Raw genomic sequence first — 15,062 nt, forward strand, 5'->3', positions numbered from 1 at the left:
CACCAATCTCCCAGTAAAATGTGCCGGTGGCTACAAATCCCATTGAGAACAGGAGCTGGATGTGCACTCAGATGGCTTTTGTGACCCTCTTGGTGTGTTCTATTTGTAGTTTCAGGATTCTACTTCAAGGTTTTGTGTGTTTGCACGATCAGAGGTGTGTGAAGGTCTACGCACGTCTCCACGCATAACTCCATCTTGATAAATCCCATACAATGTGTGGGAATGTTTGTACGGATGCTTTAAAAACATTTTTGGGCATATGCATGCTTGATAAATGAAGGCCTTGGAGTTTCATCTCATCACTGAGACAAAGCTATTTATTTGAAAATTCAACTAATTAAAAAAACTATGGATGGATGGATGGATGATAAATTATGGGTTGTTACCTGACTGAATCCATGTCTCAATACCGCCACAATTGCATTGCAGTTATAAAAACCTGGCATGGGGTTCCAGCTGTGTCTTGATAAAAATGGTGGCATTTCAGCATAAAAGAACTCCACTTAGAGTTGACTAACATCCAGGTCGGTCCGTGTTTCTGATCTGCTTTTACTAAATAGAATGTTCTGAACAATTAAATCCTCAGATGAACGGAAATATGCACAACATGTGAATGCAAATACAAGTTGTGTGCATTGAAGGGGGCATGGAGAAACAACAATCCATTTGCAGCGCTGAAGATAAAGTTAGAACTCAAATTGCTTTTGTGTAATGAAACACATCTGCGTTGCTAATTTATTTGACTCAATCCAGCTGTCTAAAAACTCAATTTAATTAATTTAAATGTAATCAAATTATTTATCATCTGTTTGTTGAGCCTATTGTGTTATTTTACTTGTGTAAACATCTATCCATCATCCATTTACTGTACCACTTATCCTCACTGTCGCCGATGAGCTGCAGCCTAGAAAGATCATTTGTGACCATACATTGTGGCTGAATTTGCCATGGTTTTAAAATACTGTTCTAAATTCATGGGCAATATTTTCATTCGCATATTCCTGGATTATATCAGTGTCAATTTTGTCCATACGCTACTCAATAAATATATATTTTTAAAAAAAGTTACCAGTTAATCACTGTATTTTTTTCCCCCATCTTTGTTCTTCGTCATATCTCACCAGAGAAGATCCCGAGGCTGAGCTCCGAGCTGGCCTGTGAACATCTCAGGATCTCTTCAGGTGTGGGCAGTCTATCTATCTATCTATCTATCTATCTATCTATCTATCTATCTATCTATCTATCTATCTATCTATCTATCTATCTATCTATCTATCTATCTATCTATCTATCTATCTATCTATCTATCTATCTCTATCTATCTATCTATCTATCTATCTATCTATCTACCTACCTACGGTGGGTATGGAAAGCTTTCAGACTCCCTTCAATTTTTCAGTCTTTGTTATGAATAAATAAATTGATTTATTTTCAATTCATTTTGACTGATTCCCTTTTAAATCAAAATTATTTAACAATGCTAATACTTTGGGGGTAGTATTTGTGGTGTTGCTTTGCAGACACCCCAACAATGACGTAAACGTACCTGATATGCCAAAGTCGAAGATGGCTAAATTCAAAGTCATGAGCTCTGGAGGCTTCAACTTAGTCTTGCGTTTGATCGTTGTATACAAGACATATCCATTCCCTGTTGCCGACATAATACCTGGAAGAGATAGCAAAGTGTTAAATGCATTATTAACATTGCCATTGTTCTCCCTGTTGGATTTACTCTCTGTTGTACATGATTTTGGGCATTATTCATCTAACCATTTAAATTTCATGTCTTTGGCTGTCTGCGCTGGCATTAGTCCAAAATCTTCTATTAGTGAAGTTATGTGTGGGTTTCCTCCCATTTCCCCTCCCCCACACATTCTAAATCCATTTGAGGTCACCAGAAGACAGTGAATTCCCCCTGGTTGGAATCTGAGTACAAATGGTTGTTTGTCAGGGACCAGGAGTGGGAGTGACTCCAATTAATCCCAGAAGAGAAGAAGAGGGCCCAAATGGATGGATGACATCAGAAGTTGATTCATCCGAATTTACAGTGGTAATCACCGAATGCCTGATGCTGCATGCTAAACTCAATGGACCCACAGAGAACTTTAAGTCCAAATTATTTTTGTTGTTCTTTCAGTCCTATATTTAGCTGTTGTAAATATCAATTTGATTTTGCTATTGTAACTGATAACAACAACAGGATTGTTTATTCTATTTTATTTTTTGTCTGTTCTTTATGATGGGGGGGTGAGAACCACGTAAGTGATGATTGATAGGTAGGATTAAATTTCATTGCAAGCCAACAAATCTAGTGTTGGGCAGTAAAGCACCTTGAGGATATGATAACCAATAGGATTGGGGAGCCCACTAAAATCTACAGGTGAAGCAGGTTTCTTTTAACTCAAAGTATAGACATTACTTTTCCATAGAGGAATTTATAGTAAAGAAAACAATATATATGCCAAATGCGCATTTAGACAAAAGTGCTTCCTCACATCAGAGTCAATCCAGCCTGACGAAACAACTTTTGCTGGCACATGGTTCTACCAAATGAATGACAATTAACACTAACTGAGACAACGATAGTGTCACACCACCAAAAAGAAATTCTGATTGATTTTTCAGCCCTTCAGTTGCCAAAACACAGGTAAGAGTAGGGATAAACATGGTATGTAAACAGAGAAACTCAAAATAAGTACATGCTCAGAAAGATGTAGTTAATATAAAGGAGTTAAAAAAAAAACATTCAAGGTATATGCAGGATCACCTAATGAGTTCTGGCCCAGACAATGTGCAAAGGCAGCTCATGTGTGCACAACTTCCCGAGAGTTGTGACTCTTAAAACCTGAGGTCGGCTCTAATTTCTGGCACGTGGACTTTTCCTGAGGGATGGGAATGCCATAGAAATCCATTTGGAAAACAAACCACCATTTAAATGTGGAATTAGCTTCCGTAGCGGAGAGGAAAGTTAATTTTTGGCCAGTGAGAGATGTGCACACCACTTGTCCAACATATTACATTTTCAAGCAGATCCAATGCAATTTTGTTTTGAGCAATTGCGATAAAAGTAAGACGAATTACATGACCCTGGATAGCAAAAAAAAAAAAAGGGGGGGGGATTTCAAAATAAGGATAATTTTGATCCAGAGAACATCTTTTAAATAACTGGGTCCTGATCTATGGCTTTCTCCTCTGCTTTGTGTAAATAGCCCATGAAACCCCAGTCAGTTGAATTTTTATACTCTATGCTGTTCCCACAACAAGTGAGGCAAGTGTGAAGGACTAGGAAGTGGCAATGATTAGTAAGGGGGAAGTTAGAAAGGCATACAATGGATGAAAAATGGAAAGGCAGTTGATCCTGATGACATGCCTGTGGAGGTATGGAGGCCATTTGGAGAGGTGGCTGTGCAGTTTTTGACCAACTTATTCTACAGAATACTAGCGGCCGAGAAAATGCCTGAGGAATGGAGGAAAAGTGTGCTGGTTCCCATTTTTAAGAACAAAGGCGATGTTCAGAGCTGTTGATGAGCCACACATTGAAGTTATGGGAAAGTGTAGTAGAGGCTAGACTCCGGACAGAAGTAAGTATCTGTGAGCAACAGTATGGTTTCATGTCTAGAAATACTACCACAGATGTATTATTTGCCTTGAGGATGCTAGTGGAAAAGTACAGAGAAGGGCAGAAGGAGCTACATTTGTGTCTTTGGGGATCTAGAGAAAGCCTATGACAGAGTACCAAGAGAGGAACTGTGGTACAGCATATGTAAGTTTGGTGTGGCAGAGAAATATGTTAGAATAGTACATGACATGTACCAGGGCAGCAGAACAATGGTGAGATGTTCCGTAGGTGTGACAAAAAAATTTAAAGTGGAGGTGGGACTGCATCAGGGAGCAGCTCTGAGCCCCTTCCTGTTTGCTGTGGTAATGGATAGGCTGACAGATGAGGTTAGACTGGAATCCCCTTGGACCATGATGTTCGCTGATGATGTTGTGATATACAGTGAAAGTAGGGTGCAAGTAGAGGAACAATTAATAAGATGGAGGCATGTACTGGAAAGGAGACAAATGAAGATTAGCCGAAGTAAAACAGAATATATGTGCGTGAATGAGAGGGGTGAAGGGGGAAGAGTGAGGTTCCAGGGAGAAGAGATATCGACGGTGGACGACCCCAAATACTTGGGGTCAACAATACAGAGCAATGGTGAGTGTGGTGAAGAAGTGAAGAAACGGGTCCAAGCAGGTTGGAACAACTGGCGGAAAGTGTTTGGTGTGTTATGTGACAGAAGAGTCTCTGCTCGGATGAAGGGCAAAGTTTATAAAACAGTGGCGAAGCAAGCCAGCATGTACAGATTAGAGACAGTAGCACTGAAGAGACAACAGGAACCAGAACTGGAGGTGGCAGAAATGAAGATGTTGAGGCTCTCTCTAGGAGTGAGAAGGATGGATAGGATTACAAATGAGCTCATTCAAGGGACAGCCAAAATTGGATGTTTTGGAGACAAGGTTTGAGAGAGCAGATTTCGATTATTTGGACATGTCCAGAGGCGAGAGAGTGAGTATATTGGTAGAAGAGTGCTGAGGATGAAGCTGCCAGGCAAAAGAGCGAGAGGAAGACCAAAGAGAAGGTTGATAGCTGTTGTGAGGGAAGACAAAAGGGCAGTTGAGGTTAGAGAGGAAGATGGAGGAGATAGGCTTTGATGGAATAAGATGACACGCCGTGGCGACCCCTAACGGGAAAAGCCGAAAGGAAGAGAAGAAGACTCTTCCCACAACACTTGACATTTGGCAGGCACAATAATTGATTGGTAGATCAGCATTCACATCTGTTTGTATGCACATTCATGTGTGCAACCATTTTTGTGAATGCAAACTTACTAAAAAGATGAATCTAATGTATTCATAGTCTTATAAAGACTTTCAAGGATTTGTCCGACTGCTTACACATTCACTGATGAGAAATTCTATTCAATCTTATTTTAGCCAGCTCTTCCTTTAAAATAACCCCTCCTCCATTTCTCTTCCCATCTACTCTATGGTAAAATAATTTAAACCCTGCTCCTAAACTTCTAGCCTTACTATCTTTCTGCTTGCTCTCTTGGATGGACAATATACAAACCTTTCTCCTAATAATCATGTCAACCAACTCCTGAGCTTTTCCTGTCATAGTCCCTACATTCAAAGTCCCTTCACTCAGTTGTAGGCTATGTGCATTCCTCTTCTTTTTTTTTTATCTACGAATACCCTTTCCTCCTCTTTGTCTTCGACCCACAGTAGCTAAATTTCCACTGACACCCTGCAGGTTAACAGTGCCGGGGGTGGGTGAGTTAACCCGGGCCACGACCGATCCGGTATGGGATTCTTTAGATGAACGCTCATATTTTTTTGGCACAGTTTTTACGCCGGATGCCCTTCCTGACGCAACACTCTGCATTTATCCGGGCTTGGGACTGGCCTACAGATTGCCCTGGCTTGTGCCCCCATAGGGTTGCATTGAGAACTTCTATCAAATACAGGAGGAAAGTCACAAGTCACTATGAGATGTGTATTTTTATTGTACTACAGGCATGATTGCAGGGGAACCACCATACAAGGGCTGTTGTTTAAGATTTGTGAGTTCATTTTTTCTTTTAGCTAGGATGGGAGAGTTGGAGAATGCTAAGTGATGAGTAGCAAGTAGTGCTACGGTGTTTGACATTCCTGTAATTTCTACGGTTATTTACCACATACCATACAGTTAAACACTTTAAAGTCATTCTACAGTAATTAGCCACACATTCCACTGAATCATGAGCCTTTCGTTGAGGTCACACAGAATTATTGTATTTGGTAACAGAAGCCACATGGTTCCCAGTATCTATTGCACCGTGAAACGTGGAACTGTTGCAGTAATAAATATGCTAAGCCATCATGTTAATGAAAGATCATAATTAACGTAGGATAATCAAATGTTATTTCATGTTACTCTGAGTTTGATGCATGTTTGTCTAATTTACCTCTTGCAGTATCAGTATCCACTGTATTAGATGCAAATATGAGCTTTATTGTCATAAATCAATTTGACCTATTGCCTCTGCAAGCCAAAATAGTTCCCATTTTCAGAGTGTGATTGATCAGGATCAGAATAAAAAAAACGTGATTTTAAGAAATAGTAACTTTCAATGTGTCAATGTGTAATGTCAACCATTGTTTCTTAGATATGGACCCTGATATCTACCTCTGAGTGGTTGGCCAGGAATGGAAAGTAAGACTAACACTTTTTCACCAGAAATGAAAGTTCTTTCTTTTGACTTTTTGTCATAATTTTGTTTTATTTTGGCTTGAGAAGTTTTTAGGTTTTGTCACAAGCGTTCGAAAGCCTTTTCCGAAAGGTGGAAACATAGTCCAAAACGTTTATCTTGGGAATGCGACTGAGCCATTGCTCTTTCAGATGCTTTAGTGGTCTGTGTACATTGTGACCAAAAACAAGCTCAAAGGGACAGAACTCTAAACTTTCCTGAACTGATTCCCTGACAGTAAACAACAACAAATGCACACAATCATCCCAATTTTCCGGTCTCAAAACAATAAGTTTTGATCATATTCTTAAACGTTCTGATGAAATCTCTCTCATGCTCCCTGCGACTCTGGATGAATAAGCACTGGACTTAACCTGTTCTTTGCACAATTGGTACGTTGCTTGTTGAAACAGCTTGGACATAAAATTTGAGCCCTGATCAAACTGGAGAACTTTTGGCAACCCAACTAAGGTGAAAATTTTGATCAGAGCCTTGATGATCACAGGAACAACAAACTGACGGATAGGAATAGCCTCCGGAAATCTGGTAGAAGCACACATTATAGTGAGAAGATACTGATTACCGGATCTGGTTTTTGGCAGTGGATCAACACAATCAATGATAACGCGACTGAGAGGTTCCTCGAAAGCCGGTATAGGTCTTAAAGGATCAGGAGGAATTTTCTGATTTGGTTTACCAAAAACCTGGCATGCATGACTGGCCTTACAAAATTCAGCAACATCTTTCCTTACGCTGGGCCAAAAGAATGGTGCTAAAATTTTCTCATAAGTTTTGTTTACCCCCAGATGACCTGCCAAGGGACTTTCATGTTCTCATGCTCTTGAAAAACATTTGGGACCACAATTTGATGAGGTAAATTTCCTTTCATCGTCCGTAAGAATTTCCGGTGACCTGTACTTCCTCATCAAAACATCATTCTGGAAGTAAAAACAAACTGGAACCTTACGAGCCTCTTCAAAAGAAACAGCATTGGTTGCTAACGTCTGCAGCTCGACATCATCACTCTGTGCACTAATAAGTTGCTTTCTTGTCAAAATGTGATCGCCACTCAACAAATTTTCAGACATATCAGAAAGACCTAAAGAGTTACTCCCCTTCGAAGATAAGTCATCAATCTCTGAGGCTAAAGAATGAACCATAAATGTATCTGATAAATCACAAATGGAATTATTTGCCAAAGAAGTCTTGGAGAAATGTCTTTTGATATTGAACGAGTCACCGCACAAGATGGAAAAATACCCGGAAAGTCACACTCCAACTTTTCTGTACTGGGCGAACACTCCAGAGAAACAGTGACAATAGGATTGCCGCCAACTCGAGCCTCAATAAGACCATTGCCAATCAACAAATCAACACACGGAACTGGAAGAGTCAAGAACACCAACCTCGATGGTGTCAGAAACCAGATTTGAAGTCAAATTCATGAAATGTAAAGGAGCAACAGAACTGCCACTTATACAAGAATGACATCTGAGTTAGCTGAAGACTTTGCAGAAAAGGGAAAAACATCCTTCAAAATCAGAGATTGAAGAGCTCGAGTCTCCCTCAGAATTGAAACGGGCCTTGGTAGAATTATCTGCCATAAGTGAAACTGAGCCAGTGTGAATAAAAGGCAAATACTTCTCCGGAACTTCAGAATCCGAAAGTTTATTGTCAGAAACAAAAGTCTCCTCAGAACCACCTGGCAAGGAAGGCTGAGGTGTGATAGATAAGCATTTGAGGAACTAGTGAACTAATTTTTGTACTAGAGCTTTTTGCAAGCAGAAATAAAGTGACCAGGCTTCTTACAATAAGCACAGACCAGAGTCACAAGAGTCACTCAAAGACTTAGGTTTGGAAGAAGAATGTGACTGCTTGTCAGAAGAATTTGAAACCGCCTTATCACCACATGACCCTGTATGATAAGCAGTCTTTTGGCGAAAAAATTTGGAATTGCCAGGAGACTGAAAAGAACTCTTGTGAGTCAAAAAATAATAAAATAATAAAAAATGAAACACAGCTGCATCATGTAAGGCTTTAACATTCTGTTCATCCAAATAAATCCTGAGATTAGAATGACCACACTGCTTTAATTCGTCCATCAAAACTAACTGCCTCAACCCCTGCCAATCTGAAACCCCCTTTGAACTACACCACCTATCAAACAAAGTTTCCTTTTCACTAGCAAACTCTGCAAAAGTCTAATTGTCCCTGTTTTGATTATTTCTACATTTCTGACGGTATGCCTTGGGGACTAACTCATAAGCTTCCAGTAGGGTCTTTTTGACAAAGTCATAATAAGAACTTTGCTCGTCACAAAGGGCCGAATATGCATCCTGAGCTTTTCCCTTTAAAACGATTTGCAATAGCATAGTCCATGACTCTTTCGCCCATTTGAGGTTTTCAGCAACTTTTTCAAAGTAGAGGAAGTACTTATCAACTTTTTTCTCATCGAAAGGAAGGACCACTTTGGCATGCCGTGTAATATCAAAATATGAACAACTGAATCAGAGGACCTTTCAAGTTTCTTAAATTCAATCTCTTCTTTCCTTCGTCTCTCTTTTTCAAAATTTGGAATTTTCTCGTAGCAGGTTTGGCATCAAGTAGGAAATGACGAGCAAGTTGTAAAAGATCAGACTTGTGCAAATGACAGACTGATTCAGGTGTAGGGGAACTTGTTTTACATGCCACACATGGGCGAATTTTATTAAAAGTAAGCCCTGAGATCTGGGAAATGGACTTTCGGTTCCGTGTTTTCTCAGGCTGGGTAACGACACGGTAACGGAACGATCGTTTCCGTGAAATGCTCATGCCTGTTATTTGTGATGATGCTCTTTATTTTCCTTTATACGTTTGTGATGCGGACCCTGATGAATAGTAGGGGAATGCTGTAAGTCCTCTGTATCTTTGCAATTCTGATCTGCTACAGCCATTTTCTGTCACTCATTTGTGCCCAGAATATTTTGTAAGTAAAAGTTTCGAAGAAACTGTTCATCATCTCCAGCCTGTATTTGGATAATCAACATTCTCACTACCCGAAATTAAACGAACACCCGGCGAGGAAAAAAAGTGTCCTCCAATAGTTGCAAATGTGCCAAAAAAATTAACAATTGCTTTTGAACAGGTGTCTCCAATGTCAAATGAATTAGATCCCGGACGAGCACCCACTTTTGTTACGTGTAAATTTAAAATAACATCCCTTGTGCTCAAACCAGCAAAATGTGACAAAGAAGTTGTATTGCATTTAAGACAATTCAGTCACACACAGGACAATAGAACGCAGATACGATAAAACAACCAACACAAAATAGAAGTTCATAAACCGAGTAGTGGAGCCAAATGGAGAATAATCATCAACGTTGAATGAATGTTCCCAAACAGGCAAACATTCTTTCCAGTGAATATTCCAGAAATGTTCAAAGACTAAAGGCAGAAGGCATCCATGTATTTGTCCCAAGTAGCGGTGCGGTCATAAGAAGCCCTATTGACGGTCTTCCTCGCCCTTAAATAAGCACTCCTCGGAACATTCCAGAATTCCGCATCACAAAAGACCTACATCATAATATAAAAGGATAAATATAAATATATATAGGATATATATAGAAGGATGAAAGGAAAGAGAAAGTTTCTGTTGTAAGAAAACTAAGCTACACTTAAACCATGTTAAAACATACAAAATACATAAATGAAAACACAGAAAAATATAACAGAAGTACCAAGTATGAAAGGAAACTGCATCACAAAAGACCCGCATGTCATGATCCTGCCGCTCCAGCACGAGCTGTGCAGGTGCCCGCTTGGGTGCCCGTGCGGGTGCGCTGATTGAGGTGCACACCTGCGTCTCATGCGGGCTGATTAGTCTGTGTATTTATATCACCCCGATGACAACTGGTGCCGGCCAGTTCATTGAGCTTCATATCCCGTTCCAGCACTCTCGTATCCCTGACCGACAACCCGTGTGTACCGACCTTCGCCCGTTCTCCGACCACCCTTGTAAGCCTGACTCCTTTGATACTTCTGCCGGCCTTGATCGTTCTCCTGTGTACCGACTCCTGCCTGCCCGCTCACCTGCTCTCTTCGCCCAAGGTCCCAACTACCGCTGCTGCACCGGACTGCCTGCTCGATCCCCGACCTCGGCATATAATAAACGTTTCTCCTTGAACTACCTTGCATCGTCCGAGTCCTGTATTTGGGTCCTACTCTCGTTCCGATGGGGCGTGACAGAACGAACTGGCCAACACAGGACCCAGCAGGAAAGACCCAGCATCGCCGGAACCGACGCAAGGTAGACCGTCTGCCGGAGGACCAAGCCTGTCCAATCCGGGTAGGCTCCCTGACGTCCTCCGCTTCCGTGTCATACGCCCCGCCAGCGAGCTATGAATACGTCCCGACCAGGACCCGTCCGGCTCCTCATATTCTTCTGGACTCTGACTTTTCGGAATATGAGAAGGACCGTGATTTGTATGACCGGCTGCCTGAGTACGACTCCGATGACTTTGATTTTGAATCTCTTGGCCCGGCTTTTCATCCCAGTCAGTTTGCTCCACTTCCCCGCGTTCCAAGCACCCAAACATCTTCCCCAGCTGGATACAAATACATCCGTTTGAGGGAACCCGCTTAGCCATCTACCCGGGACCTCCGCGTGGCGGCCACAGGAGACGCCCCGGCCGGGCGCTCCCTGGTGTCTCCCGCTGCGCGGCAACGAAGACACCGTCCTCCCACTCCTCGCTGGCAATGGTGAGACCGGCAGACCCGCAGCTGGTGGCGAAGCTTCCAGCCCAGAGGGAGGAGGAGCCGCCAAATTGCGATGCGTTCTACCGTGAAATGCGGGCGGAGATAGAGCCGTAGAGTGCCGAATTGGCGGTTCTCACAGCCCAGGTCCGGCAAGGATTGGCGAACCAGATACGCTGACATCACAACTGCGACGGACTCGCTGCTGGTGCAGGTTCACGTGTCAGTTTCGACTGACTCTCTGCCTACTCTCGTTCACGTTGCTGTGGAAACCGACCCGCCTCCTCGCCAAGCGCACTCTGCAGTGGGAACGGACTCGCCACCTTGCCAAGTGCACGTCGCAGTGGGAACGGACTCGCCACCTCGCCAAGCGCACGTAGCTGTGGAAACTGACCCGCCTCCTCGCCATTCCCACGTCGAAGTTTTGGCTGTTCCGAGCAGAGCTCACGCGGCAGTTGGAACTGACCCGCTCCCGAGACATGCCCACGTGTCAGTTTCGACTGACTCTCTGCCGACTCTCGTTCACGTTGCCCTCGAAACGGATTCGCCACCGCGCCACCCCCACGTTGCTGTCTCAACGAATGCACCGCAAGCTCAGCAGTGGGGACCGACCCGATGCCGTCTCACTTGGCTGTCCAGGAGGTGGCAACGTCTCCTCAGCCGCTTCCTGTCCGTGCTCTGGAGTACCAGTGGCGACCGGCCCGCGGTCGCTCCATGTTCCTGCTTCGTCGGCGACCGGCCCGCGGTCGCTCCACGTTCCTGCTTCGTCGCCGACCGGCCCGCGGTCGCTCCACGTTCCTGCTTCGTCGGCGACCGGCCCGCGGTCACTCCCCCTTCCTGCTCCGTCGGCGACCGGCCCGCAGCCGTCCCACGCCCTTGTCTCGACGGCAACAAGAGCTGGGGAGTTCTGATGAGCCACCCCGGAGCTGGAGAGACTTCGGGATGGCTGTGATGGTAATAGTGGTGGTCATGGCTCTGGTCCTTCTCTCCATCATCCTATTTGCTCCGGATGGCTCCCAGCCGTTCATGACCTGGCCTCGTTGGTGACCAATCCACGGCTGCCTACTGACCAAGCCTTGGTGGCGACCAATCCCTGGTCGTCTTGCAACCACGGTGTGGGAGGTTCTCGTCCGGAGCAGTGGTCTGCCTCGTTCTGGTTCCTGCTTCGCCGTTTGGTTCCTCACAGAGGTCGTCCGCCCGAACCGCCCCGTGGGGACCCTGGTGCTTGGCGTCCGGGTCGTCCTCCTGACCTGTCCACCCGGATGCCTCGCGTTTGGTGGCCTGGATGGCCACCAGACTGGGGTCTGGGGGGGCGGGGGGGGTGCCCTCCTCCGGACCCCCTTCTGCCCACCCCTGCCTGTGTTAATTATTGTCTGTGTTTTTTTCGTTTAGGCACATCTGGGAGCCGTGCCTTTCAGGGGGGGTACTGTCATGATCCTGCCGCTCCAGCACGAGCTGTGCGGGTGCCCGCGTGGGTGCGCACGCGGGTGCGCTGAATGAGGCGCACACCTGCGTCTCATGCGGACTGATTAGTCTGTGTATTTATATCACCCCGATGACGACTGAGCTTCATGTCCCGTTCCAGCACTCTCGTATCCCTGATCTACAACCTGTGTGTACCGACCTTCGCCCGTTCTCCGACCACCCTTGTAAGCCTGACTCCTTTGATACTTCTGCCTGCCTTGATCGTTCTCCTGTGTACCGACTCCTGCCTGCCCGCTCACCTGCTCTCTTCGCCCGACGTCCCAACTACCGCTGCTGCCCCGGACTGCCTGATCAATCCTCGACCTCGGCATATAATAAAGGTTTCTCCTTGAACTACCTTGCATCATCCGAGTCCTGCATTTGGGTCCTACTCTCGTTCTGATGGGGCGTGACACCGCATCATAATAAAAGAATGAAAGGAAAATAAAGAGAATAAAGAATAAAAATACACACAAGCATAACACCAGCAAAAACAAGACATGTATACAAGGAGACATGCGAGAAAATATGATGATACAAGATTATTCACACTCCCATGTAGCATGCAAATATTGAACACCAGCAATGGTGCGCTGGGATGGAAAAGAATTGTGCTACCTGCTTCTATTATACTGCATACTCCACATGTGGGTTTGGTTTTAGCATTGTGTTTCCATTTGAGGAGGTGAAAAGACAGGAGGCAATTGTTGCTATCACAGAGTGTCACCTGATCCAGGTTAACGTATCAAATATGGACTACTGAACCAATAATGATTTTCAGTTGGCGTATGAGTACAATGTACCAAAGTGTGCATGATTCAATGTTTTGCAGTAAAATACTCACAACATAAATACTGTTGTGAGTATTTTACTGCAACATTTAAACCCTATGCAATGTCTAATAGAGTATCGTCATCAAAAGTTAACTTTTCTGACGCTCCTCATATACTGCTTCCTGATAACAAAAGGGAGGTAGAGTTGTCAAATATTGTACTCAAGTAAGAGTCCTGTTACCGGTTATTTAGAATAATATGACACAGGTAAAAGTAAAAAGTTGGCTTCCAGATAATTACTGAGTAACACTATAAGGCAGACATGTCCAAAGTCCGGCCCCCGGGCCAATTGCGGCCCGTGGACAAATTTTTACCGGCCCGCGGCCTCTATCATGAAATCAATAATATGCGGCCCGCCAGCACTGTTGACCACAGTATAAAATACATGTGTACAAAAAGCTATTTTTCATATTTTTCATTTCACCAGAAGATGGCAGTAGCCCTGTGGCCGCACGCTGGCCGCCGTGACCCTTGACCTTGCGTGATCGTTTCAGCCCAGCCCATTTCTAACATGGCGTCTGTAAACAAAAAAAGGAAAGTTGACCGCGAGGGCCGCCGCTTCCAGGACAAGTGGAAATTTGAGTATTTTTTCACTGAAATACGAAACAACTGTGTCTGCCTAATTTGCCAAGAGACTGTGGCTGTTTTCAAGGAATTCAACATCAAGAGGCACTACCAGACGAAACATGCTAGCTACGACAAGCTAACTGGGAACAAACGCAGTGAAAAAGTGAAGCAACTGGAAGCTGTTTTAACGGCACAGCAAAGCTTTTTCACAAGAGTCCGTGAGTCAAATGAAAATGCCACAAAGGCAAGCTACGAAGTGGCAACGCTGATTGCAAAGCACTGCAAACCTTTCACTGAGGGTGAATTTATTAAAGACTGTGTAATGAAAATGGTTGAGAAAATTTGTCCCGCGAAGAAGCAAGAGTTTGCCAATATTTGCCTGGCTCGTAATACTGTGGTACGGAGAATTGAAGACGTTTCATTAGATATTAAGAGACAGTTAGAGGCAAAAGGAACTGAGTTTGACTTTTTCTCGTTAGCGTGCGATGAAAGCACGGATGCGTCCGACACCGCTCAGTTACTGATCTTTTTAAGAGGAGTGGACAATAACATGAACGTGAGTGAAGAGCTTCTGGACCTCCAGAGTCTGAAGTGCCAAACAAGAGGAACGGATTTATTTGTTTCTGTTTGTTCCACCGTAGATGACATGAAACTACAGTGGAATAAAGTCACCGGGATTATTACGGACGGCGCACCTGCCATGGCTGGCGAGCGGAGTGGATTATCAAGCCTTGTCTGTAACAAAGTCAGCGAAGAAGGAGGCAGCGCTATTAAACTCCATTGTATTATTCATCAAGAAGTTCTCTGTGCCAAATATATGAAATATGATAATGTTATGAAACCGGTGATAAAGACTATTAATTATATTCGCTCCAAAGCGCTGTGCCACCGCCAGTTTCAACAGTTTCTTCTCGACATCCAGGCTGAATACGGAGATGTTTTGTATCACACCGACGTAAGGTGACTCAGTCGGGGGTCTGCGCTGCAGCGCTTCTTCTCTCTCAGGGAGGAAATTGGACAATTCTTGACTAAAAAGGGACAACCCATGCCACAATGAAATGATCCTGTTTGGCTGGCTGATTTGGGATTTTTAGTTGACATAACGCGACATCTGAATGCGCTGAACACAAGCCTTCAAGGGCAAAATGCAGTGGTAAGCCAACTGTATTCACACATCAAAGCCTTTCGGACC

The 15,062-nt window shown here is 44.1% G+C and overlaps 1 protein-coding gene across 2 annotated transcripts in view; it reads right to left on the minus strand.

The window, feature by feature from the left end:
• opn5 (opsin 5) overlaps positions 1–15,062 on the minus strand; it is an 82,283-nt gene that overhangs the window by 46,940 nt on the left and 20,281 nt on the right. For both annotated transcript variants that reach the window (XM_061813052.1, XM_061813053.1), the window contains exon 3: positions 1,547–1,666. In XM_061813052.1, the coding sequence (XP_061669036.1) occupies positions 1,547–1,666 (120 nt within the window). The remainder of the gene's footprint in view (positions 1–1,546; positions 1,667–15,062) is intronic.

Source organism: Syngnathoides biaculeatus, chromosome 23 (assembly GCF_019802595.1).
Source record: "Syngnathoides biaculeatus isolate LvHL_M chromosome 23, ASM1980259v1, whole genome shotgun sequence".
NCBI classification, from domain to species: Eukaryota; Metazoa; Chordata; class Actinopteri; order Syngnathiformes; family Syngnathidae; genus Syngnathoides; species Syngnathoides biaculeatus.